At 39.2% G+C, this 27,722-nt stretch overlaps 1 protein-coding gene and 1 long non-coding RNA gene across 5 annotated transcripts; both read right to left on the reverse strand.

The window, feature by feature from the left end:
* Positions 1–110: 110 nt before the first annotated feature.
* On the reverse strand, positions 111–27,344 carry LOC104224293 (protein ACCUMULATION AND REPLICATION OF CHLOROPLASTS 3, chloroplastic). 4 transcript variants are annotated; one of them, XM_070162442.1, is made up of 17 exons: positions 26,844–27,340; positions 24,125–24,183; positions 23,834–23,905; positions 21,075–21,139; positions 13,562–13,696; positions 12,361–12,409; positions 11,920–12,032; positions 11,686–11,757; positions 9,987–10,097; positions 9,457–9,638; positions 7,741–7,998; positions 7,554–7,639; positions 6,967–7,367; positions 6,159–6,263; positions 3,226–3,363; positions 1,219–1,385; positions 111–499 (listed from the first exon to the last, which is right to left on the reverse strand). In XM_070162442.1, the coding sequence occupies exons 1-17, from the start codon at positions 27,191–27,193 to the stop codon at positions 427–429; spliced, it is 2,436 nt and encodes an 811-aa protein (XP_070018543.1). In that variant the 5' UTR covers positions 27,194–27,340; the 3' UTR covers positions 111–426. The 4 variants fall into 4 exon arrangements, 3 of the variants coding, with proteins under 3 accessions (XP_070018543.1, XP_070018545.1, XP_070018544.1); XM_070162444.1 differs by lacking the exon at positions 6,159–6,263 and having other exon boundaries at positions 26,844–27,341; XM_070162443.1 differs by lacking the exon at positions 23,834–23,905 and having other exon boundaries at positions 26,844–27,339.
* LOC138882290 (uncharacterized) lies at positions 14,792–17,164 on the reverse strand. The gene is made up of 2 exons (XR_011403769.1): positions 15,567–17,164; positions 14,792–15,474 (listed from the first exon to the last, which is right to left on the reverse strand). It is a non-coding gene; the product is annotated as an uncharacterized lncRNA (long non-coding RNA).
* Positions 27,345–27,722: the final 378 nt, after the last annotated feature.

Here is a 27,722-nt window from a genome sequence, read left to right on the forward strand (position 1 = left end):
TTCCAATCCAGAACTCAAATCAAGCTCATAATACATGGTTGACAAGTTAAGAACATTTAAGTCCAAAATATACAAGGCTCTGCAAGTAAAGCGACAAGAGGCAATGTCCATCAAAAGAAAAGAAAAAAACTTAAATTACTATATTTACAGAATATACAAGATATGTGTACAATTGGAGATTCAATTTCGATTCCATTAGTACAGATAAAGAACAAACAAATGCTTAAAGGGTGTCATACAACAGTAGTGTTATTAAACTTGAGTGCTGCTACTACTAAAGCATAGGCGCTATGAGCAGTAGAGCTGGTTTAAGAAAACTCTTCTTACAGACATCAGCCCTCGGTTGATATTCTTCTGCATTTGTTTCTTGCGGACACACCAGATAGCTGAAGGATAGCATATTTTTAAAATTATACCAGACAGACTCTATCCTGTTCCGGTGTCAGAATCCAAATTCTTTCGGCTTTGTAGAAGGCCTTCATCCCATACTTCAGTACTCCTGCAGAGCATGAAGATTACATTAATAACATAAGAAGTGTACATGTGTAAGCATCATAGATCAGCCCAGGAATAAGTAAGATTAAGAAACAACAACAGCAACAACATACCCAGTAAGATTAAGAAAGATTAGTCGACTATGAGTTCAAAAATTTTAAGTCATCAGGAGTTGAAGGCAAATAGAAACATGCATTGAAATATTAAGGGTGAAAGTGCAAAAGAACCTGAGTATAACATTTATCATGGACTAGATCAAGAATTTTTTTCATGACATCCTGGAAGCGTAATGTTACCTACATGCCAAATTTAGTTCTTCTAAGTACCATCACACTTTTCTTTCAAGGAAAATAACGAGTCCCGACAAGTATAATTTAAACGATAACATGCATCGATCTTCATTTATTTGTACAGTAAGTAGTTTTATTAATAATGGTAAAATCAACATATCAACACTTAGAGAATCTACAACATGATATGATTCTCCACAAAAGGTACCCAATCTTCTATGCAAATTGGAACTTCATGGGTGCACCAAAAAGAAATTAAAAATGTGAGGCAGGAGTCTATTCCTCAGGACGCTACTTCAAATATGAACTGAATTGGTACACGCACCAGTATCTCAGCGTTAATGCAACTTTACATTCCAGTTCAGCCTTTGGTATTTTAAGGTGTAAAAACGATACACAAAGTAGAAAAGTTGGTAAAACTGAACACACATACCTCGTCCCGTCAATGTTGATACAAAGAAAACGGCCATGGCGCCATCCATCTTTAAAGTGGCCAAAGAAAACATCACCAAGCTTTGAATAGAAACGTCCTTCTCCATTAGCCTTTCCCTTCCAAAAGTTCACAAACCATCGATCCCCAGTATGAAAGTAAAACCACCCCTATATATAGTTACAGAAACTGTTATTTATTTAGAAAATGACAGGTAAAACGATTCAAATTTTTTTCTGAGATAGAAAACTGTGCAAAACCTGCTTCTCAAAGTAATATCCAATTATCCATACATCAGTGGCATCTAAACACTTTAATTCGAAAATCACTAAATAAAGCGCCGGGGTCTGGAATGTATCTTTTCTTTTAAATTGAGCGATCGCTCCGAGGGAGAAAAGTGATACTCCCTCCTGTCCAAAATTGTTGTCCCTTCACTTTTTGAGAATCAACTTGACCAATTCTCATGATGAAACTGATCATGGATAAATTTTTCATTTGAAACTCATATAAACAGATACAGAAGTTACATGAAAGGTACACAAATTCAAAGTATTTATTCAAAATATTAAACAACCCTAGGGGAGGAAGTTTTAAGTATCCTGGGTCTATTATTCAGGGGGATGGGAAATTGATGAAGATGTCACACATCGTATTGGGGCGGGATGGATGAAATGAAGACTCGCTTCCGGTGTTTTGTGTGACAAGAAGGTCCCACCGAAACTTAAGGGTAAGTTCTACAAAGTGGTGGTCAGACCAACGATGTTGTATGGGGCTAAGTATTGGCCAGTCAAGATCGCTCATGTCCAGAAGATGAAGGTAGCAGAGATGAGTATGTTGAGATAGATGAGCGGGCACACCAGGTTAGATAGGATCAAAAATGAGGTTATTCATGATAAGGTGGGTGTGGCCCCTATTAAGGACAAGATACGAGAAGCGTGGCTTAGGTGGTTTGGTCATGCGAGGAGGAGGAGCACAGACGCCCCGATGAGAAGAGCACAGACGCCCCGATGAGGAGGTGTGAGAGGTTGACATTGGAGGGCCTACGGAGAGGTAGAGGTAGGCTAAAGAAGAGGTGGGGAGAGGTGATTAGGCAAGACATGGCGCAGCTTCAACTGACCGAGGACATGACCCTTGATAGGAAGGTATGGTAGGTAGTCTAGAATGTTCATAGCAGTAGTATTGGCACGCAGTCTCGCTTTCTGTTGGTAGTAGGTCTTTATGACTAACCGTTGTTTTCTTTCATTGTTGATCACCATACTGTCTTGTTTTTATTCTGCTTTTATATGGCTTTTTGGTATTGTCTCTTCTTATCTATATTTTCATTAATGTGGTGCTTATACTTTCCTGAGTCGAGGGTCTATTGGAAACAACTCTCTACCTCACAAGGTAGGGGTAAGGTCTGCGTACACACTACCCTCCCCAGACCCCACGGTGTCGGATAATACTGGGTATGCTGATGTTGTTGTTGAAAAAAGATGGTTATCAGTTTAAGTGAGTTGATTATTGAAAAACAAAAGGTGAGAATAATCTGGATAGCTGCTGGTTTGTTTTTTGATGACGTAATAAATTTATTATGTAAATGGGAGTAATCCTGTGTACAACCAGTATACAAAAGGTGGAGAATCTCAAATGATCCCCAAAAGATAGCACACAGTAGTCTAAAGTCTAAACCAATTAAAATCTGCTACGTACTCCAAAAGTTCACAAAAAACCAACATGCTTTTCTAAAATCTACAAATGAGTTTTCAAACTGCTCAAAAGCTCTCAGGTTCCTTTTTTTTCAAACAGTCCACGCGAGTGCCAAGGAAGCCACTTCGCGTGCTCGTCTGTATATTTGGAAAAGGTGCCGAACTTGCATCCATGATGTGTGTTGAAATGTCATAACTTTCAGAAACTTAAGGAAACAAAGAACAAGAAGTTGATAGCGTGTGGCAGAAGTGCCCCCCGCACTAGTATTTGTATAATAAATTTGTACACAACCATCAGAACTCAATGAAGGAATATTGGTACCTTTCCGTGCATGAGATCATCTCTCCATGACCCCCGATAAATATCACCATTATTGAAGTAAAATGTACCCAACCCTGACTTCTTTCCGTAGCGCCACATACCATCATATTTGCTTCCATCTCCAAGAGACAAGCAGCCCTGTAGAATTCGAAACTCACTTTCATCCAGACAAACACAAATATAGAAAATAAAAACTATAATCATCTATCTGAGTTCGGATTTCGGTTTCCTGAGTTTTTGGAAATAAACTTCATATCGAGAAAGTATATAAAAGTACTATATATCATAATATTTCAAAAATAAAATATCTAAAAAGATATTTAATAAAATTATGATCAAGGAAATCCTTTTGACAAGGACGCAAGGTTATCCCAGGCGAGACCCTCTCAATGCAGCATAGGCTTTTGGTGATGGACATTTGTATTAGGATAAGGAGGAAGAAGAGGTCAGTACAAGGACGCCCCAGGATTAGGTGGGGCGCCTTAACTAAGGATAAAGCTAAGGAGTTGGAAGGAAGGTTATCGGCAATGGGAGCTTGGAGAAGTAGTGGGGACGCAAACACAATGTGGTCGACGACGGCGGACTGTATAAGAAAGGCGGCGAGAGAGGTGTTAGGGATATCTACGGGCCACAATGGTGGCCACAAAGGAGATTGGTGGTGGAATGCAGTTGTCCAAGGTAAAGTGGAAGCAAAGAAGGCGGCTTACCTGCGGTTAGTAGGGAGCACTGACGAGGAGGAGAAGAGAGCGAACAGTCAAAGGTATAAGGTAGCTAGGAAGGAGGCGAAGATGGCAGTGACGGAGGCTAAGACGACAGCTTTTGCTCGTCTGTATGAGGAACTAAGGAACAAAGGTGGGGAGAAGAAGTTATTCCGACTCGCTAAGGCGAGAGAGAGGACAACTCGGGATCTGGACCAAGTGAGGTGCATAAAAGATGATGACGGCAAAGTTTTGATGGGAGATGACCAGATTAAGAGGAGGTGGCAGACCTACTTTCATAAACTTCTAAGTGAAGAAGGGGATCAGGATATTATACTTGGGGAATTGAGGAATGCCGACAGTCACCACGAAATTCCGGTTGAACTGTGGAGATGTGTGGGTAGAGCAGGCTTGGAATGGCTTACTGCATTGTTTAATGTTATATTCAAGACTAATAGGATGCCTGAAGAGTGGAGGTGGAGTACAATGGTCCCGTTGTATAAGAATAAAGGTGATGTCCAGAGCTGTAACAACTATAGGGGTATCAAATTACTAAGTCATACCATGAAAGTTTGGGAGAGAGTGGTAGAAATGAGAGTGCGAAGGACGGTGTCTATTTCAGACAACCAGTTCGGGTTCATGCCGGGGCGATCTACCACAGAAGCTATCCACCTTATTAGGAGGATGGTGGAACAGTACAGGGATAGGAAGAAGGATCTCCACATGGTGTTTATTGATCTGGAGAAAGCGTACGATAGGGTTCCTAGGGAGGTCTTATGGAGCTGCTTAGAGGATAAAGGGGTCCCGGTTGACTATATTAGGGTGATTAAAGACATGTATGCTGGAGCTAAGACTCGGGTTAGGACAGTAGGAGGCGACTCTGAACACTTTCCAGTTGTTACGGGGTTGCACCAAGGGTCTGCGCTCAGCCCATTCCTATTTGCCCTGGTGATGGATGCACTGACTCATCATATTCAAGGGGAGGTGCCATGGTGCATGTTATTTGCTGATGACATTATTCTAATTGACGAGACACAAGGCGGCGTCAACGAGAGGCTAGAGATTTGGAGACATGCTCTTGAGTCTAAAGGTTTCAAGTTGAGCAGGACGAAGACGGAATACCTCGAGTGCAAATTTGGAGTTGAGCCGACGGAAGCGGGAGTTGAAGTGAGGCTTGACTCTCAAGTCATTCCCAAGAGGGGTAGTTTCAAGTACCTTGGATCGGTTATTCAGGGGATCGGGGAGATTGACGAGGATGTCACACACCGTATAGGGGTGGGGTGGATGAAGTGGAGGTTAGCGTCGGGAGTCTTGTGTGACAAGAAAGTGCCACCGTTACTAAAAGGTAAGTTTTATAGAGCAGTGGTTAGGCCTGCCATGTTATATGGAACTGAATGTTGGTCGGTAAAGAACTCACACATCCAGAAGATGAAAGTAGCAGAGATGAGGATGTTGAGGTGGATGTGCGGGCATACAAGGATGGATAAGATTAGGAATGAAGATATTCGAGAGAAGGTGGGCGTGGCCCCCATGGAGGACAAGATGCGGGAAGTAAGACTCAGATGGTTCGGGCACATTCAGAGGAGGAGCACTGATGCACCGGTGAGGAGGTGTGAGCGACTGGCTGTAGTGGGCACGCGGAGAGGTAGAGGGCGACCTAAGAAGTATTGGGGAGAGGTGATCAGACAGGACATGGCGCGACTTAGGATTACTGAGGACATGGCCCTTGACAGGGAATTATGGAGGTCGAGCATTAAGGTTGTAGGTTAGGGGAAACTTGTGAATATTTCTACAGCACAATAGAGTGAGACTAGCCAGTTAGGAGTTAGACTAAGAATGTCATTGGTCGTCTATTGATGCAGGGCTTTACCTGCTAGTTGTACTATACCAACCATCTATTTCGTATTTCGTATTCTGTATTTCATATCTCTTATATTGCTAGTATTTTATTATGCATTTTTATGGTACTAATATATCGGCTCCTGTTGCTTTTTTGAGCCGAGGGTCTCCTGGAAACAGCCTCTCTACCCTTCGGGATAGGGGTAAGGTCTGCGTACATATTACCCTCCCCAGACCCCACTTGTGGGATTATACTGGGTCGTTGTTGTTGTTGTTGTTGAAATCCTTTTTACACTCCAATAGTTAACAGCTTCTTCTTTTTGAGGCTGAATAAAAAATTTAAAGAAGTAGCACAGCAAACAGGTCTTCTGAATCTCAACAGCTAAATCAAAGTACCTTTCCTTCGGGAAGTCCTCCTTCAATCCGACCTCTGTATATACCTCCCCTGTATTTCATTTCAACTATAGGAATCCACTTCTTTTTTGAATCTCGCTCGGCTTCCTGAGTATGATGATAGCACAACTTAAAACCTTAGAACAAATAAAAACAAAATTTAACTTTCCATCAAAACTCTCCCACTTAAGTTCTTCGTCATATAATCAACCAAGATACTCTGATGTCTAGCTTCCTCCATACACGGATAAATTTGAGGTGGAGAGAGGAAGAAAAGGCTCTGGTGCCATGTCTTACAACAGCTTCAACTATGTAAAAACACCAAAGCAGAAATTCAAATCTGCTCAATGTAATCATGGGACCACAACTGACTATGATTGCATAAAGCAAAATTAGTAAGACCCAGTCGTTAAGATCTACATTTCCTTTCTTGATTTCTACTTGTATTAAGGTCCGTTCACCAGTTCATGAATTTGCATTGTAAATGATCACCAGCAAAAGTTGACACAACACCTTTCATTTTCCTCGTTATTTGAAATAGTATTCGTCATTTCTCATTCTTAAAATATCTGTAGCACATAGATCTGTAAGAAAGTGAAAAAATCCAACAGCTCCACTAGCAAGTATAACACTACCTAAAGCTAAAGTTATCAAAATTAAAGAAATAGAATCAATTAATAGCAAACTATAACGTAGACAGAAGTTTGTGCAATCTAGTCACTAAAAACAACTTATAATTAAATTGATAAAGTTTTCCTTACGACAAAATTAAATTTGATTATTATGTCCAACACTAATTTAGGCTATTTACCAGCATAGAGGCCGCCCGAGAAGAGAGAACTCCTTTCTTTTTTGGAACACTGGCATAGTTTCTTTCAGTCAAGGAAGGGTTAGAGTTGTAAACATCTGCCATAATTTCGCTGTATTCTTCATCCACTGCATCCTGAGATAGACTTGAAATATCTCTAGACTGAGCGATTTTGCTTTCTTCAGATTTCCTCCCCGTATAAGTTCTTGAGTTTGAGGAACCTGGACTAGTTTGCAACTGTTCTTTCTGCTTTACACCAACCGGAAGTTTGTAGGTGCTGGTATTGTCAACCATGTCATTGGCTTCTATATTCTCGGTCCCTTCTGTAGCCAATCCTACTGAAGTGTCATTTCCTGGCCTCAGATTCCATCTGGTGAGCAGCTCTCTTTTAAAAACAAGAGGTTCTGTAAAATCCATTTCGATCAGGACTTCACTATTCCATTATAGGCTCATAACTTTGGTATGCTCTTCTAATATATTTTGTTTTCCACTTTAATCTTATTGCAATTGATGAAGGTCATTGCATACATTCATGTCAAGACGCTACTGTATGAAAAACTGAGTGAACCTAAACAAAAATAACTATGTACCTTCAGTACCAACATCATCCGTGGATGAATAAGGGTCAAAGTTTGACAGTTCAATCTTCCTTTCATCAGAAACATTATCATAATCTCTACAAAGCAAAGAAATTTCTCCAAGTAAGAGCAGCATATCCGTCTGACAATGAATTCATCAAAGGTGAAATTAGATAGTCTAAAAAGAATAGAGGAAGACCTCAAAGAAGATGCTCCTTCACTATCAGTGCGAAATAATGTCTGCAGTTCCCCAGCATAGACTGACTCATCCTTACGCGCATTATCCACAGAAATAAATTCTGCCATATCAGAAATTACTGGACTCTCATCGATTTTGCTTTCTTTAGCAGTTTGAAGTGGTGGATCTGGCTTCTTAAGGATATTAAAAATGAAAGGAAGATGTTGTGCCAGTCTAGAGAATAAGTTACTTTTTTGGGAAGATTCCTGTTCAGCGTACCTAAGAATCATAAGTACTCAAGAATCAGGATTTCAGAAAGTTGTATAAATTAGCAAGCAGAATAGGTTAAACTCTTTAGCAAACCATCGCCATAACATCTTAAGAAGTGAAAGAATGTGGCAACAAACAAAGAAGCCATGTGAAAGAAAGACAGTATACAGGAAAACAAAAGAAAATAAAAAGAAAGAGGATACATTTCTCTGATCATGAACGAAAGCAGACACCAAATCTTCACTGGCTAGTCACAAAATTGTACAACATGTAGAAAGGAATCCTCTCAGTATATAGGAGAAGAAGTAACACCTAACTGGAAATATCTTCCTTTAATCAGTTGATCTCATCCTATAATGAGCAGCGCAACCAAGCTTACTTATCGGGCCCGAGTTACTAGGATATCTTGTTCTAAGAATTACAGTATCTGCATGCATTGGTAGTTGATAAAAGACAGTACATTACACTTATCTAAATGCATAGAGTACTGAATCAAAAAGACATATTATCACTATTTCATAACTTTCTTTTAGTTGAGATAGTCTTATCTTTCATTTAGAGCTAGAATCCTAGTTGTTCAAAAGTTCTAAGTAGCCCCCTATTTTATAAATAGGGCTCTATGCAAAAATAGTATCTTATAAGACAAAGAAAAGCCACATTCTTATTGGCAGGAGGTGAAGAAACAAGGCAGGGGAAGGGACTGTTTTCAATAGAGCTCTACTAGGCAAATGGAGGCTTGTGGAGAAAGGTTATCACTAACAAATATTAAGTCTAACAGGGTGAATGGAGTACCAACAGGATTAAGATGCTTTATGGAGTTGCATTATTAAGATACATTGCGAAATGGTAGGAAGAGTTCCACATAACTGTCAGACTTCAAGCAGGAAATAGAACATCAGTCAGTTTCAGGAAACAAAGATGGTACAGTGACGTTCCTTGTACAATGCCTTTCTGGTAGTCTTCAGCATATCATGCCAACAAGCAGCTATGGTAGGTCAGATCTATAGAGAATAGGGAAAACACTCTCCTCTATAAGAAACACAAAATTTTCTTGGATTGCCTATTAGACAAACTAATGAATAATGGTTTTGACTGCAGCATGTTAGGCTATGACCCATGTTTATCCTAGACTGACTCAACCTATGTTGACCCACGTAAACCTGGAGAGAGAAGGGGGAGAGAAGATGGGGGAGGGAGAGGGCAAGCTAGAGTTATAATAAGGAGATCAATTCATTAAGTGCTCATTCATCAAGAGCTGAAAGCAAAGTACAAAAGGATCTATTCAAAGAGTACTAGTCTTCCTTGAATGTGGTGGTTGAGTAAATGTTTATGCTTTAAAGTCTTCCACTAGGTCAAGGGTTCAAGATCCAAAAGGGTCCTAGACAAGTTAAAACTCATAAAACAACTAAACCTACTCTAACAAACAGATAAGAATAAAATTTGGCTCCATTTGTTAAGACAACTTACCCACACGTAACTAAAGTAGTTACTATTAAATTTGCCTCCATATTGGGTTCCTGGACAATGGAAATCACAATGTCTCCATTGCATCCGGTAGTTTGACGAAACGTGTGCAAGATGCTATGCACATTGCTGGAGTTTACAGCACCTGAACTTGCAATAATGCATATAATCACACCATTTGAGCCCTGAGAAAGAACGAGTAAGCAAAAAGGATGAAGGCCTCAAATAGAGGTCAAAAGACCCCAGAGAGAGGAAGTAAAGAACGTCAAATCATAATAGCTTACAGAAAGTACCTTTAATACTTCTTGTAAAAATTGACATATATATATATATATATATATAAAATTAATTATAAGGAGAAGGGGACGATACTGATGGGGTTTAAATCCTCCACCTCAACAACTTCTTCAAGACGAAATAATAAGCTTGACTGTAGTCAGAAGTTGGAAGCAGGAACTATTAGCTGCCACGTATGTAGATGAGAAAGGAAAGCATATACTGTACTCTATCAGTGTAGTTGAATTTCTCTTTACCTTTACTCCCAGACCAAGGAAGGGGCAGTCATACACAGCTCGCAGAATTGAAGTTTCAATATTGTAGCCAGATCCAAATCCAGTCTTGGCCTCTTTGTAACTTTCAAGAATCTGAAAACAGTCACTCTAGCCTTCAGTTTTGAGCAGACTAAAAACCACAGAAAATGTATAAAATTCCGTAACAGACTCTTCTGGATTAATGCCCGAGAGCTAGCAATTCAATTCACAGAAGTTTTGGTTTGAAATGCTCCGTGTTTTATAGAGAGTAAATTGCTCCAAAAGCCACTAATTTCTTCTTCTGCCCACCAATAAGATTTAACTCAATCTGCCTGGATATGAACTGAATGAACTTACTTTCTGTTCCTCCTCCGCTTCTTCTCTTCTTCTTTTTTTCTTTTTCTTCCTTTACTTTCCATTCTTCCAAAAGATTTTCATCTAAAGTCTAAACTCCTAGATAAGAAATGACTTTGGGCTTAAATCAACCCTAAAGCTAGCTCATGAAGTGAAGATTGCGTAAGACCATATAAGGAGGCAACAACCCATTTCTTCTACCAATGTGGGACGCTTAACCCCCCCCCCCCCCAAACACACACACACATCTATGACTGGACACTTGGAGCGCAGACAATATAACATAAAAGGCAGCTCGGTGCACTAAGCTCCCACTACGGCGGGGTCCGAGGAAGGACTGAACCACAAGGGTCTATTGTACGCAGTCTTATCCTGCATTTCTGCAAGAGGTTGTTTCCACGTCTCGAACCCATGGACAACATAACGTAGGGTTACAATATTAGGTAAACCAAGAATAGGAATGGTCTGCCTCTCATACCATGTGAAAGAATTTGAACATCCAATCCAAAATCTTAATGCAATGGGTGGAATAGCCAAGGACTATATAAACCTCTTTAAATACCCTTACACAACCAATGAGGGGCAAGTGTATTCTCTAAAACCTTCCCACACATGCAACAAGGTTATTGGGTTTGCACGTGAACTAAAAAGAAATTGTCCTTTTTCTTTTTTAGATTGAAGATCTTTTTTTCTTTTTTTTTTTTTTATTTTGCCTTTTTAGGGTAGAGAAAGAGGAGGCTTAATCAAAATGGGCCTGAAGTAGATGAAGACAGATTAGGTTCAACAAGCTAAGTAGTGGGCCTAGAGCTATTTCAGTGGAGTGTCTCGACGGGCTAATTTGAGAGACAGAAACCCAGAGGAGGTCTGAGGTGAGAAAGGGAAGCCCGTAGCAATAGGACATGACGAGCGAAAGTGGTTGTGCATAGGGCTCACAAGAGTTTGACTCCGATACGATGGTAAGAAATGGACCTTGCGTCTAACTCAACCCCAAAAGTTAGCTCATGAGGTAAGGATTGTCCAGGATCATATAAGGAAACAATAGCCAACTTCCTCCACCAATTCTATTCTGAGGTTTTGCCCCTAGATTTAACTGACTCCTTTTCCAAGAACTACCAAACAGGAGCAACTTCAACCTTTCGAAAGTTGAAAGGGCATAAAAAATATTCTGATCTATAGTGTGGCGGCCTCTGGAGGGGAGAAATTTACCAGTTCTATATAATCACGGATTTCCAAGGATAGGAACTTATTATACTTATCATGCACTACTAACAGGTAATACAATCCAAGTAGAATCTATTTTATCAGCAATAGAAATTAATTATGTAAAATAAGATTTTATAACTCTTACTTTTATTAGCTCTGGACCACTCAGTTCCTTAGTACCGCCATCTATCACATCTAGAAGCTTTATGTGGTCGTCCTGATATTGTTGCAAGTGCAAAAACATACAGATATCAGATAAATCATCAATCAAAAGTTGTATAAGGACTAAGAAAGCAAGAGCCAGAAAGGCAGTAAAAAGAAGAAAATAAAAGAGAGAAAAAACAACTTGTGAGACTAATCAAAAAGGAATAAAACTTACAGACATGAGAATTGGAATGGCATTAACAGCCATCAGCACAGCATTATATGAAGTCTTCAAAGCCTCATCCAGAGTTAATAGATCTTTCTTGAGGAGACCATCAGTGTCAATAACTGCAAGGCCAAATAAACAAACATCACAATTCTGGAACTTAGGCAGACTCGCTGACAATCTTATATTCCTTTTTAGATGTGATGATTCAAAAAGCTTCAGCAATCTGCATAAACGTTATATCATGCATTCAGGAAATGTTAAATATCGCTTCCAGAATAGCTGGACAATTACAGAAAAGCTGATAGTTTCTGCAAAGGCTTTTAATTGCCTGTAATGGCAGCAATGCTGCAGTAGATATGTGATCATTAAGATTTCTAATGGATGAGTATTGTAGTAACAAAGAGCATACGTGAGATCTAAGGTAGTAATAGGCAAAGTTTAACCGACCTATACAGACAGTTGCATGCCTTTGAAGTTTGTCAATCAAATCCGTGACCTGTAAGTGGGGTGAACCATAAAAAATGTTGGGAGAAGACAAAGCTGGTAACATTTTGAAAAGGGTTCCAAAATCAATTTCGAATTAAAAAAACAGAAGAGTAAAATGCAATAAACTAGGCCTAAATCCATTTCTAGGTCTATCTTGAAAATAACTATTGATATACTTGATCTTATACCTTGTATTAATACAACAATGAGAAAGCTTAGATAGTTCTCCACACTAGATAACATAATGCATGATACATTAAGCCCAGAGGTGGGGACAAAGAAAAAAAAATAGAATCAGCTACTCCTCATGAAGTCACTATAGCAAGTTCCATTTGCACCCGCGCACTTCAACCAAAAGGTCCAAAACTAGGGTTTCCTTGATTACCTTCCTTTCAACTTATATTATAAACCTACTAATTCTTTCTTCTTCTCTTTTTTGTTAGTTAAGGACTTATTTTATTTATTTTATTCCTTTGAGTATTTCTTTTTTGGAAGCATAAAGTCCTAGGTTTCTTAGGATTAGGGTTTAGAATCTTCACTTCATAGAAAACTGGGCGCTATAACGTTGTTCTCGAACAACCTCATATTATTAACAGATATTTTTTTCTTCGGCAACTGTAGTACATTTACACACTACATATTTACTCAAATCAACCCTTCTTAAAAGTGTTTCTCAGCTTCCTCTATAAGCTTCAACACTGATCGAAGTATCTTCTCTTCTCCCAGAACATACTTAAAAATTAGACTGTATTAGAGACCAGAGAGATGATTTGGTTGGTCCAAAACTTTATCTCCTTAGATGCTCTTGCATACTCTATACTACCATATCATATGACCTACTATATAGTACACCATGTCATTTGTGCCTTCAAGTTTTTGATGCATGACCACATTAAACAACGTTCCCTATATGTTTATCAAAGTTTTGACAGGTATGACTTAAGAAAAGGGTGTCATGGCAATCTTCATTAGTTTAGAGTAGCGCAATGTTGCCTAGTCTACAAAAAATTGCCAAATGGTTGTATTCTTTACAACCAATGAGAAAATGAAAAAACAATTCCTGCTTCCTTCCTGAATTAATTTTGTTGTATTTTTTTGCCTAATATCCTTCCAACAGAAGATTTATTCAGCAGCATGGTTTCCCAAAATAGAAGTATAATACCTCATCATAGCGCCTTCGTCCTTCAAAGCTGAAAGGCTTCAAAATGATGCCAATAACTAGTCCATTTCTGGACTTTAATCTTCTTATAATATCAAGTGCTGGGACATGATCAGTGCCATAAGCCGCACTAGCCACCTAAAGAAGCAACAAGGAAATTTGGTAACTACATACAAACAAAATAGCCAAGCAACTGAAAATTAGATGGTTGAAAAGCAAATGGTTCTTTTACAGTTACTTTTTGCAAGCTTCAGCAAATAAGACCAGTCAATGAAAAGATATTTTCAATGATAAGAATTTCCTTCATGTCGTGTCCTAATAGCAATATCACAAATTATTGGGAAAAACAGAAAAGGAAACGAAAGTGCTAGATAACAAAGGATCTTCTAAAACAATTCATTTTCCTTTTATGCTAGCAGGGGCATAGTTTTCCAAAAGAGCTTAGCCCCCATTGAGATTTTTAACTCCAAACAAATGTTTCACTCCACTATAACCATTACTGAAGCCAAATCTAACTTCTTCTGTTCTTATTTTGCTAAGGTTTACTTCAAATTACTCTCACAAATTTCAAACATAGTCAAGTTTGAATTATCTACCAAACTATTTGATGGACATTCTCTACTTGAAACCAAAGGTAAATCAGAGGGAAACCAGATTTCTGTGTCTCTTCAGCCAAAAAAAACTTCAGAAAGTATCTCTTAAGGTAGAAATAATCCTTTTCTTCTTATGAAAGGTTTCGACCCTGGACATGCAGTATTAGTAGAGACACTCAAAAAGCAACTGCATCTCTGTAGGAGCTTATTGGCTCAAACATTGTTTGAAAGTAGCGTTGTTTGAAAGTAGCGTTGTGTAGCTATTCTGTCTCACATCTCTCTGACTTGGGAAATGTGCCTACTTTTTCATCCACCTTCTGACTCCCTTCCGGTGGAATTTCACTCCTTTTCCGGTGAAATTTCTCCTTCGCATAGCATGGGGGAAAAGCTCTTCTTTATTTCAGGTGACAAGTCCTACGAGCTTATCGACATCAGTGAAGACAATGAAAGATGGTTCTTATGGATTGAAAGGGGCAGTAGGTTTACAAGTAAAATTAAGATTGACGAGGACAACATCAGATGGGTATGTGAGCAAATGTACCAAGCTTCACGGGGCGCCGGGAATCTCTACAGAAGGTGGGGGAGAAAGATACAAGCCTATTTATACAGGGTATACCAAAATTACAATGTTTATGGCAGATACATCAGAATTGAAACTTGGATTGGAGACAGGAAATCTGCAATCATAATACCAGAAAACGATTACAACAGGGGGTGGGGAGATATAGCAGGAAGAATATTACAATTTTTGGGGAAGGCTTCCAACTACAAGTTCAAAAAATTTGCAGATGTACAAAAGAGATCCTTTCTAGTGGCTGCAAAGATTCCACAATGGCCTACACAAGTTAACGAGCAAGTAGATGTTGTTGATGCTACTGAAGGTGTTGCTGCTGCCGATGAAAGCTCCCAATTCCTATCCAAGTGCCTGATTGGATGTTTCAACGACCCTTTCAATCAAAGGCCCAAAGCTGAAGTCATCCAAAAATGGTTTATCACAAGGTGGAAAGTAACAGCCGGTCTCATGGTCACTCCGATGGCTCACAATCAGTTCCTCTTCGAGCTACCATCGAGACAGGAAGCAGCCAGGGTAAAAGCAGGGGATTGGTTCTGGAATGGTAGACACTTAACCCTTGAGTGGTGGTCGTCGGAATCTGGGTCATCTCCAACCAAAGGTGAAATGGGACAGAAGTGGATCAAAGCCTTTGGAATTCCTCAGCATGGCTGGACATCAGCAACTTTTCGCTTCATAGGAGATAAGTTTGGAGGATTCATAGGCACCGATGAGGACACGAAAAACAAGGCACACATGTTCTGGGCCAGAAACTGTGTAAAAGACAAGGAGATGAGTTACCCAGGGGTCGTCGAGTTAAAAATAGGCATCAGGAGCTACAAGATTTCAGTTTTGGAGGACGTACTCATAAAACCTGCAAATTCCGGCGAGGTTTCAGTCGCCGTCAGAGTAGAGAAGGCGGCAGTCTTTGATAAACCCTCCTCGAGTCAAGCGAAGGACCCAACAAAGAACCCAGTGGTCTTTAACCATAATAGACCGATCATCTTTAATTCAAAAGTGGCTGACGTGGCAGCCTCAAGCTCAGGGCAGTGCAAGTTACCAGCTTTGAGGGGCCAAAAGACAAGCATGCACCGAGGGGGAAATTAACAAAGCAAATCTGGAGAGCAACTGGGCCTAAAATTGACCCATGTGTTTTGAAGCCCAACCCCTACATCTCTGTAAATTATTTTGACCCACTAATGGTAGAACTAGAAGCTTCCTTCTCAGAAGGGCCCAGTGTTAAACCTCCTTCAATAACCCACTGTGACTCAGAGGCAGCCGACGAAGGAGAAAAGGTTCTGCAAAAAATCTGCAGGAAAATGCCACAATCAACTGAAGTTGTAGACAGTACAGATGTCGAGCTCTCTTCCTGCGACACACTTGCTCTCCCATGGTATGAACAGGGCTCTTCAAGCATGCAAGTAATTGATACCCCAAATATTTACAAGCATACAAGATGGACAAAGGCTGTGATGTTAAAGGCATGCAAGGCTTTTGGAGTTAACGTAGAAGGATTTGAGCATGAGATTATGGGCATCATCCTCCGAATGGATCAAAAGCGGCAAATGCAGCTACAGAAACAAAAGTCACCAGGCAGGGAAAAGAGAAGGGGTAAGAAAAAGCAAGAAACAGAACTGGAAAGACTGAAATGGGGCCTAAATTACGAGGGTAAAAGGAAAGGGGATAGGGACAGGTTTTACAAAGCTTTTTCTGGATGAAAGTAAAAATATTAAGCTGGAACGTGCGGGGATTGAATGAAGCTGATAAAAGGACTACAACTTCATCACTGATTAAGAAGTGGAAGCCGGATATTGTTTGTTTACAAGAAACAAAAATTGAAGAATTCCCAGTATCCTGGATTAGGCAAATATGGGGTAATCGTTGGGTTGAGTGGGCAGAGTTGAAATCTGTAGGTAACAGTGGAGGAATTATCATCCTATGGGACAAAAGACAATGGCAAACAGGGATACTCATCAAGGTTACTACACTCTATCATGCATGCTAGAAAGTCTGCATGAACAATTCAGATCAGGAGTGTATGGGCCACACACAAATCCTGAAAGAGAGGAACTATGGCTAGAACTTGCAGCAATCAGATCTATCTGGAATGAGCAATGGGTTATAGGGGGTGATTTCAACGTTTGTAGGTATGAAAGTGAAAGATACAATTGTGTTAGAAGGTCCAGGGCCATGGTATCCTTCTCAGACATCATTCAAGACCTGGGTATTATAGACTTGCCTCTACAAGGAGCTTATTATACCTGGTTCAGAGGTGAAGACTCATTGCAAGCTTCAAGAATAGACAGGTTCTTGATTTCCCCTGAATGGTGCGACAGTTTCAAAGCTATCAAGCAGCTAGCCCTCCCAAGAGTGATCTCTGATCACAGACCCCTACTCCTTGATTGTGGAGACTGGGAAGCCACCCCTCTTATTTCAAATTCGAGAATATGTGGCTACAGGTGGAGGGTTTCATTGATAAGGTTAAAAATTGGTGGCAGAGCTATGTGATACGAGGCAGCCCAGATTTTATACTTGTGCAGAAACTGAGAAGGCTCAAGGCAGACATCACTAATTGGAACAGAGAGGAGTTTGGCAGACTGGAAACACAAAAGACTAAACTATTGGAGGAGTTAGAAATGTTGGAGCAAACAACAGAGAGCAGGACCCAAGCACAAGTTGAAAAGGAGAAACTAATGCAGATAAGAGTGGAATTACAGCAAATAGCAAGGGTTGAGGACATCTCATGGAGACAAAAATCAAAATGTTTATGGCTTAAAGAAGGTGACAGGAACACTAAATTCTTTCAGAAAATGGCTAACTCCCACAGAAGGAACAATTACATTGACAGACTGAAGATAGGGGAGGAAATCATTGAGGACCAAGAATCCATCAAAGCTGAAATCCTAAGCTTTTATCAGGGGCTCTATTCAGAAAGTCAGCAATGGAGGCCTAGTGTCAACTTTGACAACTTAGCTAGGATCTCGATGGAGGAAGAAGTGTGGCTGGAAAGAGCCTTTGAAGAAGAAGAAGTGATGACAGCCATCAATTCTTGTGCACCAGATAAAGCCCCAGGACATGATGGCTACACAATGGCTTTTTACCAAAAACCTTGGAACTTTATCAAGCCGGACATTATGGCAGCAATCAACCATTTCCACCATAACTGTCATATGGTAAAGTCCAGCAATGCCTCCTTCATTGCACTTGTCCCGAAGAAAAAAGGTGCAGTAGAGCTCAAGGACATTAGACCAATAAGCCTTATTGGAAGTGTGTATAAGATAGTAGCTAAACTTCTGGCAGAAAGAATGAAGGCAGTGATGGGGAAGCTAATCTCAGGGGAACAGAATGCATTCCTAAAAGATAGACAGATAACTGATGCAGCTCTTATTGCAAATGAGCTGCTGGATGAGAGACTTAAAAGTGGAGTCCCTGGAATCCTATGTAAACTAGACATAGAGAAGGCATTTGATCAAGTCAACTGGTCCTATCTTCTGTCAACACTAAGGGGAATGGGATTTGGTGAAAGATGGATAAGGTGGATCAAGTTCAGTCTAACCACTGTCAAATACTCAATCCTCATCAACAGATCTCCAGTTGGCTTTTTCTCCCCTCATAAAGGGATTAGGCAGGGAGACCCTGTCTCGCCTTTTCTCTTCATCATAGCAATGGAAGGTTTGAGCAAAATGCTTGATAAAGCAAGGCAATTAGAATGGATTCAAGGGTTCAAGATAAGCAGCAACTCAAGGAATTCAATCTCAATCTCCCATCTGTTATACACAGATGACACACTAATCTTCTGTGGGGCTGAAAAACTGCAGCTGCAGTACCTCAGTCTAACCCTCCTTATTTTTGAATCTATTTCAGGTCTACACATAAACATGCTGAAAAGCATGATATATCCTGTCAATGTGGTGCCTAACTTAGACGAGCTGGCTGGTATAATGAGTTGTGACATTGGCTCATTTCCTACTACCTACCTCGGACTACCCTTGGGAGCAAAACATAAGTCAGTGGAGGTGTGGAATGGTGTGATTGAGAAAGTGGAGAAAAGGTTAGCAACTTGGCAGATGCAGTATCTCTCAATGGGTGGAAGGGTGACTCTGATCAACAGTGTTTTGGATAGCATACCAACCTACATCATGTCCCTATTCCCTATGCTAAGTAAAGTTCAAAAGCAGCTGGACAAATTGAGAAGATCCTTTTTATGGGAAGGTAACAGTGAAGGTCACAAATTCCATTTGGTGAAGTGGGCAACTGTAACTCAACCAAAGTCACTAGGTGGTCTCGGCATTAGAGATCTTTCAAAACACAACAAGAGTTTGCTAATGAAGTGGCATTGGAGATATGGGCAAGAAGGCACAAGCTTATGGAAGGAAATAGTAAAAGTCAAATATGGTCACCTGGATAATTGGAGTACCAGAACCACAAGAGCTCCTCATGGGGTTGGGCCCTGGAAGCACATCAACAGCCTAAAGGAAGTTTTCCAACAAGAAGTGTCCTTCAAAGTTGGTAATGGAGCACATGTGAAATTTTGGAAGGATAAGTGGCTAGGGAACTTCACACTTCAAGAAACTTTCCCCACTCTATTCCACCTAGCTACTGATCCTAACTCAACAGTCGCACAGAATAGATCCAACAACACTTTGGAGGTCCTTTTCAGGAGAAACATACAAGACTGGGAGATTGAAGAAGTGCTTGACCTACTTGGAAGGTTAGCAAATTGTACAATGAGTATCCAGCACGCGGATAATCTACGATGGGGCACTTCTAAGGAAGGGGCATATACAGTGAAGGCAGGCTACAATAAACTTTGTGCTTTGAATGAAGTTATTGACATGTGGCCTTGGAAGCTAATCTGGAAAACCAAAATGCCTACAAAGGTCAGCTATTTTGCATGGACGACTCTTAAAGGTGCTATTTTGAAACAAGACAATCTTTGTAGGAGGAGCTTCCAGATTGTTAATAGATGCCACATGTGTAAGCTAAACTCAGAATCAATCAATCATCTATTTCTGCATTGCACAGTGGCTATTGATCTCTGGCACATGTTCTTCTCAATTTTTGGTATCAGCTGGACACTACCTCGGAACATTAAGGAAACAGTTGAAAGCTGGAGCTTTTGGAAAGTCAGCAAGGCCATCAAAAGTATCTGGAAAATGGTCCCAGATTGCATATTTTGGTGTCTTCGGACAGAAAGGAATCGAAGATGTTTTGATGGCATTTCAACTCCTATTCACTTTTTGAAAGCTAGATGTCTGGTGTATCTTTTTAGTTGGAGTAATATCTCCCCTGTAAATAATGTTATCCCCTTTCTAGACTTTATTGGCTCAATGAGCCTAGCCTGATGGCCCTTTTTTTGGTTAGCTCCCTATGATTAGAATAACACATGATGTACTGGAGCTAACATCTCTTCTTTTGTACTAATTGCATCTTCTTGATGCCATCAATACAACACCTTACTTCATCAAAAAAAAAAAATAGCGTTGTGTAGCTTGTGACAGGTAGGCAGCTACTTGGAGTAGTGGTTTATCCAAGTGCTTGTCAGCAACTCAAATTGAAGGGTTGACCAGGCTGGATACACCAGTTATAAATTATACCAACATTCATGCAGGTTTAGAAAGGCACTTGTTAACTTATGGAGATAGGAGGAAGTGCAGTGAAGCATATAAGATCAGTTTCTGCTTATGGAGATAGGTTTAAAAAGGCACTGCTTAACATGTTCTAAGATTTGATAACATCTGTTTCTTGTGTTGCAGCTGCTGGAAAAAATTTACGTTGAGGAAGAACTCGGGAGGATTCCTAATATTGTTCTCCAACCTCTTCTCTCTTTCACCTCTTACGTTTCCAATTTGCTTCAAGTTTGAACAAATTTCCAGATATGATTTCTTAGAAATTCATTCATATGAAGAAACCTTATGTTGACGCCTAAGCGGTCTACTCTAAACTAGAAAATCTTTTCGGCAAACACATATCATAGTTTTTTTGCTCTAGGGCCATTCTATTACCACAATACTTTAGCCCTCTGTAAGGATGTTCAAGTTACTTCGCAAGAAGCAGGAAAAGTGCTAGATATTAAACTGCAGATATATACACATAAATTATTTAAGGACTGAGCTATCCTTGGTCTGCAGTCTTATTCTTTTTTTGATAAGGTAAAAGTTTTGGTCTGCAATCTAATTCATGATTGTCTCAGCATTCCCTGACTCTTGTCCTATATTCATGACTGCCTTAGCGAAAAAGCAAGGGAATACATCCCTCTGTTACCCATACAAGTCAATGTTCTCCACAAGATTAACATGAGGTAGTATCTTTACTCAATGGTCACTGGTAATAAAATAAGATCTTAGGCAGAAGAGTTGAGGAATGTACAAACAAGTATAACTGCTTTGGGACATGAATTTATCGCTGATGGAACTTCCACAATTCTTGAAGAAACATCTGCAAAAAACAACAGAGAAGAAAAGCTTAAGTTCACAACAGATGGAATGGAAGAGGAGGCAACAGATAATAAAGATTGACAGATCAGTAATTGGACAATCTAAGAGATTGATTCATCCTAAAAGATAAGTAGTTGGACAATCTAAGAGATTGATTCATCCTAAAAGATATCAAGAATTTTACAGTTGCATATGGATCCCTTTATCATGTATATTTAATTTCATCACAAAGAGATCTATTGAGATAAGGAAGATCCTCTTCATGTTTTGGTTGGCTAGTAGCACATGAAGCATGTCTGACTCAAGAAAATTTGATGAGAAGGGGTTGGATAATGTGCAACAGGTGTTGCTTGTGTGAGAAAGCTTGTGAATCCGTGGACCATCTTTTTTTGCATTGTGAATTTACTTGGCAGGTGTGGTCCATGTTCACGGCTAACTTTGGCATCCTTTGGGCAAGTCCTAAGAAATTCAGGAATATATTAGAGTGTTGGGAACCTGCATGTCCAGAAGCATCCTTAAAGAAGTTTTGGAGAGATATTCCTCTTAGCATAGCTTGGACAATATGGAAAGAAAGAAATAATCGGTGTTTTGAAGGCAAGGAGCAGCTGCAATATGTGAAATACAGTTGTTTACATTATTTGTACTATTGGAAAGATGGAAATGTTGTTATGAATTTTCATGATATGCTGGACATGCTAGACCGCTTAGGATTTTAATGTTTTTAAGCCAGCAGTATCCTTGTATTTTTACAGTATCAGCTTGATACTGTTTTTAATAAAATCTTCACCTTATCAAAAAAAAAAAAAAAAAAAAAAGATAAGGAAGATCCTCTTAGGCCTCGTATAGTGGGATTTTATACCTTAACTGGTGGGAAATTCTCCATAAATATCTAATGTTTATTCAGCATAATCAATAAGAGAAAGTATTCAGTATCTCTTTTCTTACTTTCTGCAAATGACACTTACGATTGCACAGCTAGTTGGTTTCTGGAAAAACCATCCAGTTCGCATGCAAAAGCTTAAGTAACAAGTATACGTGTTATATCACTCTCCTGGATTAAGAAATTTCAAGTGAAAACACTGATCAATATAAGCTAACTGAATGATGCCCAACTAACAAGCAATGTTGGTTAATACAGAAAGTCTATTTTATATTTAAGGATCTTCATAGGGGTGCCAATTTTCACCTAAATATAGTAACCTACCCTCTACCGGAAACAGCCTCTCTACCTGCACAAGGTAGGGGTAAGGCTGCGTACACACTACCCTTCCCAGACCCCAATTTGTGGGATTACACTGGGTTTGTTGTTGTTGTTGTTGCCAAACGTCCAAGTTTCAATAAGTTGGACAAATATTAGATCCATTCACCATTACTTTGGGCTATGCCCGAATCAACCCGTCTCAAACACTAGGTATTTTGGGTCAAGTTGGATGACCAAATCAACCATCGTTGATACAAGAATTCTGCGTTCCAAGTCTTCCAACTGAAGATCTCTGTTTCTCGTCTTGCTTCAACAGTGTCATGTTGCTGCTGCTACAGCCAAGGTGGGTCCTATCTGCCTTTTTCCACCCTGAGAGCGACAGGAATATATTTTGGCTGTGAAACTAACTTGTGGTCCATATTTTGTTACTTAAAACAAAGTAACTTGTGGTCCATGCTCCATCCAGAATTGCACTTGATGGAATCTAGGATTTTCCTGTTGTGAACATCCATTAATCAGGGCTTCTGTTAATTTGGCATCGCTGCCTGGTGTTTGGTTTTCCTTTCTTTTTCTACTTTAAGAGCTGATACGCTGTTGATTGAATTTTGCTGTTATACCCAGTTTTAATGGATACAACTGAAGCTTTACGTTGGACGAAAGATTGGTTTAATAATTGCTCGAAATGATTTGTATTTGTTATTATTTATAAGGTATTTTATAAATGTTTAGTAACGAGAAGGTAGTACAGCAGTACAAAGGGGGAGACCAAGTTCACATATACACAGTTACAGATCATCTCTTCCAAAAATTCCAAAAGAAAGCTAAGTTTTCCAGCATGTTATTCTTACACCATGTCACCATCAGTATACTGTAAGCACCTATACTTTATAAAAGTAGACTGAAGTTTCTTTCCATCAAAAGTAGACTAAACCTTTAAGCACATATACTTTGTAACTTTGTAATGTGTTGCATTCAACTTAAAAGTGTATTCAATTGTTAATTCTCTCATTGCATGGGATATTTATTAACTCAGGAGAGAATAAAATCTTCCAGTAGAAACCAAACAAAATAATGTATAGTAAAAAATGGAGAAAAAAGGAGGAAAAAACTCAAGGTTAGGTTAATTTGGATGGGTTGACTTCATTATTTGACTCATCTTGACCCAAACTGCCTTTGGAAAATCTCATTCATTAATTCAACCCATTTTACCCGTCCAACTTTGACCCAACCCGCCCATTTGATACCTCTATTCTTAAAAGTGAAGCTATAAAAGTATATGTATATCTAACCTAAAACCTTAATACAGTAGGCAGGGTCACCTAAGACCGTTATAAACTCTTCTGGAAGCTCTTAAACAAATGTGGGACAACTATATAACTCAATACCTTCCTACACGTGTAACCAGATTTTGGAGTTCACATATTTGGGTTCACATGTTACTTAGTTCGGACTTACAAGTGTGCAAACGAGCTTACTAGAAGTTAGTTCAAATACCATGTGGAAGACCTTGAGCGTCCAACCCAAAACTTTGAGGCAAGACTTGCATAAACCACTTTGGAAACTGTTCTGCAAAGTTTTAAAACAACTATATAACTCAACCGGAGCAGTAAGGTTGTGACTTGTAATTTCCTTCTTTCAGACACAAGAACCATTGTGACAGAAAACTACCACCTAACCCCGTTCAACTTCCAAACCAATAGGACTGAAAATAGTTACTACGACTTTGAGTAAGAAGATGAAAGACGGAAAGAGGGGAAAAAAAGGAAAGAAAACAAAACATTTCACCTTCTGTAGGCAATTTCTCTTGTAATAGCACCTTTTCTGAGTCTTTCATGAGAATATTCCTGCACATGCAATCGCAAGAATGTTGGTAACATTTTCAGAAATTAATACTGCATGATTATGTTTCTGCAAGTAGCTTTGACAACGCATTACATTCTTGGACAAAAAATGAAGTCAAAACGCAGATTATTGAAGCATCAGAAGATAAGAATCATCTAAATTAGGGGAAAAGGAAAAAAAATAAGATGAAAGATAATTGAAGCATCAGAAGATAAGAATCATCTAATTTCACAAAAAAAGAAAAAAATAAAGATGAGATATCAAGTCATTCCCACGTTTCAGTTCCAGATCCTTATTCTATGTATTCCTCTCCTACTTGCTTAATAGCTTCTTCATAGCAAGTAGTATCCAACTTATATCAATGGTCTAAACAAAATTCTTTTGCTCTCCTCATTCAACAAAGACTCCTAAACATTCCCAAATTCTCTTGATTCCTCACTTATCTATATGATAGCTGTCCCAAAGCTTCAATTATTATTAATTTGACTTGGGTATTAAGAGAACCTTCTTATTCCACTTGTACCTTTGGTGTCAGGAGTAAATAGCTTGTTGTACATATAGTTCCAAACTTGTGACGTCCTGTATTATAGATACTTTTTACACCGATATGCGTGCAAGCCTTTCATTAACCGATAATGCCCTCATCATTTCTTCATGGAAGGAAGTTATCTCGAAAGACCTAAAATTCCTCGGAATCAATGCAAACTTAGCTAAAGATAGGACAGAATGGAAGAAAAAGATCCATATAGGTGATACGACTAGTTGGAAATAGCTTTTAAACTTGTTGCAGAACTTCTTGTATTATTATTATTACCTATGTTGCTCGGACTCTCCGAAAATGTGGCCGGATACGTGTCGGATCCTCCAAAAGTAGTGCATTTTTGAAGGATCCGACACGGGTGCGGCTATATTTTGGAGAGTCCGCGCAACATAGATTATTACTATATATATATATATATATACACACACACCCCTTATTTCAACAATTTGCTACTCATCACAATGGCTGGATGCTTAGAAAAGACAACAATGTTACTTATCCAAGTCCTCTTTTTCTGTAAGAAAAAATACGAAAGCAAAAGCCAAGTACTAAGATAGTGTTGGACAGAACAAAGAGCATCCTCCCATTTAAGAGAACTCTTCAATTTAGTATCCACCAATGAAATCTGTCATAAGAGAGCTGACATGTATGATTCAAGAATCAAAATTCATTTTCTCTCTGCCCATCTCTGTAACTCCAAACCGATGGGAGGAATGGAACCTTCTTCAAAACTGCCAATCAGGCAACAGTGGACAATCTCTACCCTACTCTTAAGAGAGCAATCTTCAACTTTGAATTGATTGAAATCCAATTTCTTTTCATCTAACACTCTGACTTCTCACTTGGTCAAGGTTTGATATGAGCCACCCGCATAAAACTACCATTATTGTTGCTAACCATACTATCCCCAGATGGCACTACCCCTTTCTCCATGAATTTATGAATCTTTGAAGCAATCTCCATCCAACCTTCATTCTACCTGATTTCTGGTATCATGATGGATGATCTACCATCCCCTTTTATAGCTGCCTCTCATATATGTCCCAGACAAGTTGAAATTCTCGAAAATATGGTATAGATATGACTGGCTCTTGTGCTTCCAGCTCTTACTCACCTTACCTTTAAGATCTGAAGCAATCTTCATGCAGTGACATATGGCAAGTGCATTATTCCTGTCTAAGACGATTCTGCTCCCAAATTTCATTCTTCTTTCCACAATCTCAAACAAACTTTCACTCAACTCCACCAACTCACTTTCACTCCCGTGCACAAATAGCAAATTTCTTCCCATATTTCTCCCCATATATATCAAGTCAACCTCATCCAATCAACTTTCTAGTAGATGTAAACAACGCTTAAGTTACTCAGTTATTGAATTAGATTAACTCAATAAAGGGGTGATCAGAAAATAGAACATTACGAACGAGAAAGTTTTACAAATTGAAACGAAGGATGTTTAATGAACTGAATATTGATTACCGGAAAAAAAGGGATTTAAAAAAGGATGCTCTTTCTCTTCTACTTTTTACTACCTGACTTGCTAGTTTTCATTTAAATTATGTTGTTCATGCTCCCTTTAGAGAAAGGCTTGTTTAATCCTACTTTCAGACTGCTAAAATAGTTTCTTAGGACAATGCACTTCACAAATCAAGCTCCACATGTATATGCTCATAAATGAACATTGTTAATATTTTCAGTTATCTTTCCAACAATTTATTATTCATCACAATGGCTGGATGATTGGAAAACGCAGCATGGTTACTTTTCCTAGTCTTCTTTTTTAAGAAATAGGTAAGCAAAAGCCTAAGTACAAAGATAGTGCTGCACAGCACAAAAGAGCATCCTCCCCTTTAGAAAACTCTTCAGTTTGGTATCTAACTAATGAAATCTATCATAGCATACATGTGACAAATAACATCAAGGAGCTAAGACATTTATGTTTCAAGAATCAAAATTCAATAAATTATTCAACTTTTAAAAGTTGATTGGATATTTCTCCATAAAACTAAACTTTCAACCATTATTTAAATATTTACTACCACAATCATTAATACAAGTCAAATTAACATGATAAACGCGAAAGCACAGTCATCAAACAAAACAAAAAATCAGAAAGTATACCAAAATCTTAAAGCGGGGGAAATAGAAGGTGAAGCCAAGCAGAAGTCAAGCAGAGCGTCTTTCCTGCTGCCAATCCCAAATACCTCCACAAACTCAGTCTCTTCCCACACATTTTTTAACCCTTCTCCCTGCATATCATTTTCACGATTCCCTTCATAATTGTTACTGTCTCTGCTGTCGAAAATCGAGTTCGTTTCCGCTCGCGTAGGCTCGGGGCTGCATTTCAACTTGATTCTAATTCTCTGGTGTGGAAAAGAGCAAGAATTGAAGGGATTTGTCGGAGAAAGAGCGCACAGTGAACCGCGTGAAAATGCAGAGAGTCGCACTGAAATGGGAAGGAGAAGGTCCATGGTAGTAGCAGAGAGAGATAGGAAGGTGGAATATTTAACCTTTATAGCACGGTTTCCTGCGAGTGCAGCAGCGAGACCATTGCAAAGCTCAGGGAGTTCTTGAGAATGCGCCGCACTCTTTTTTCATGAAATGGGGAAAAGGAGCTCGTAAAAAATCTAGAGGCGCATCAGAGGGAAGGAAGGCCCCCAAACTATTAATAAATACAGTATCCTCCTTTAACTTTATTTTACTACCATTTGGTCCTTGACATTTATTTCTGTTTAGTTCCGGTTTGACAGTGCGTCCGGAAGAAGAGAGGGAATTATCTAACCCGGGAGGGATCACCGGAACCTGTTAATTTTGGCAAAGTCACTATATATATATATTTTGTGTATATAGGTATACATAGAGAAGGCCCCTCAAATATTTTATTGGTGCCTCAAAATCAAAAAAGGCCTCATGGTAAAGTTGGTTAGGTTTTCCTTTTACTTGACTGATTTGAGAGATTGTTATACTTAGTACTTCATCAAGTTTACTTTAAGTGATTTT

Source organism: Nicotiana sylvestris, chromosome 11, assembly GCF_000393655.2.
Source record: "Nicotiana sylvestris chromosome 11, ASM39365v2, whole genome shotgun sequence".
NCBI lineage: Eukaryota > Viridiplantae > Streptophyta > Magnoliopsida > Solanales > Solanaceae > Nicotiana > Nicotiana sylvestris.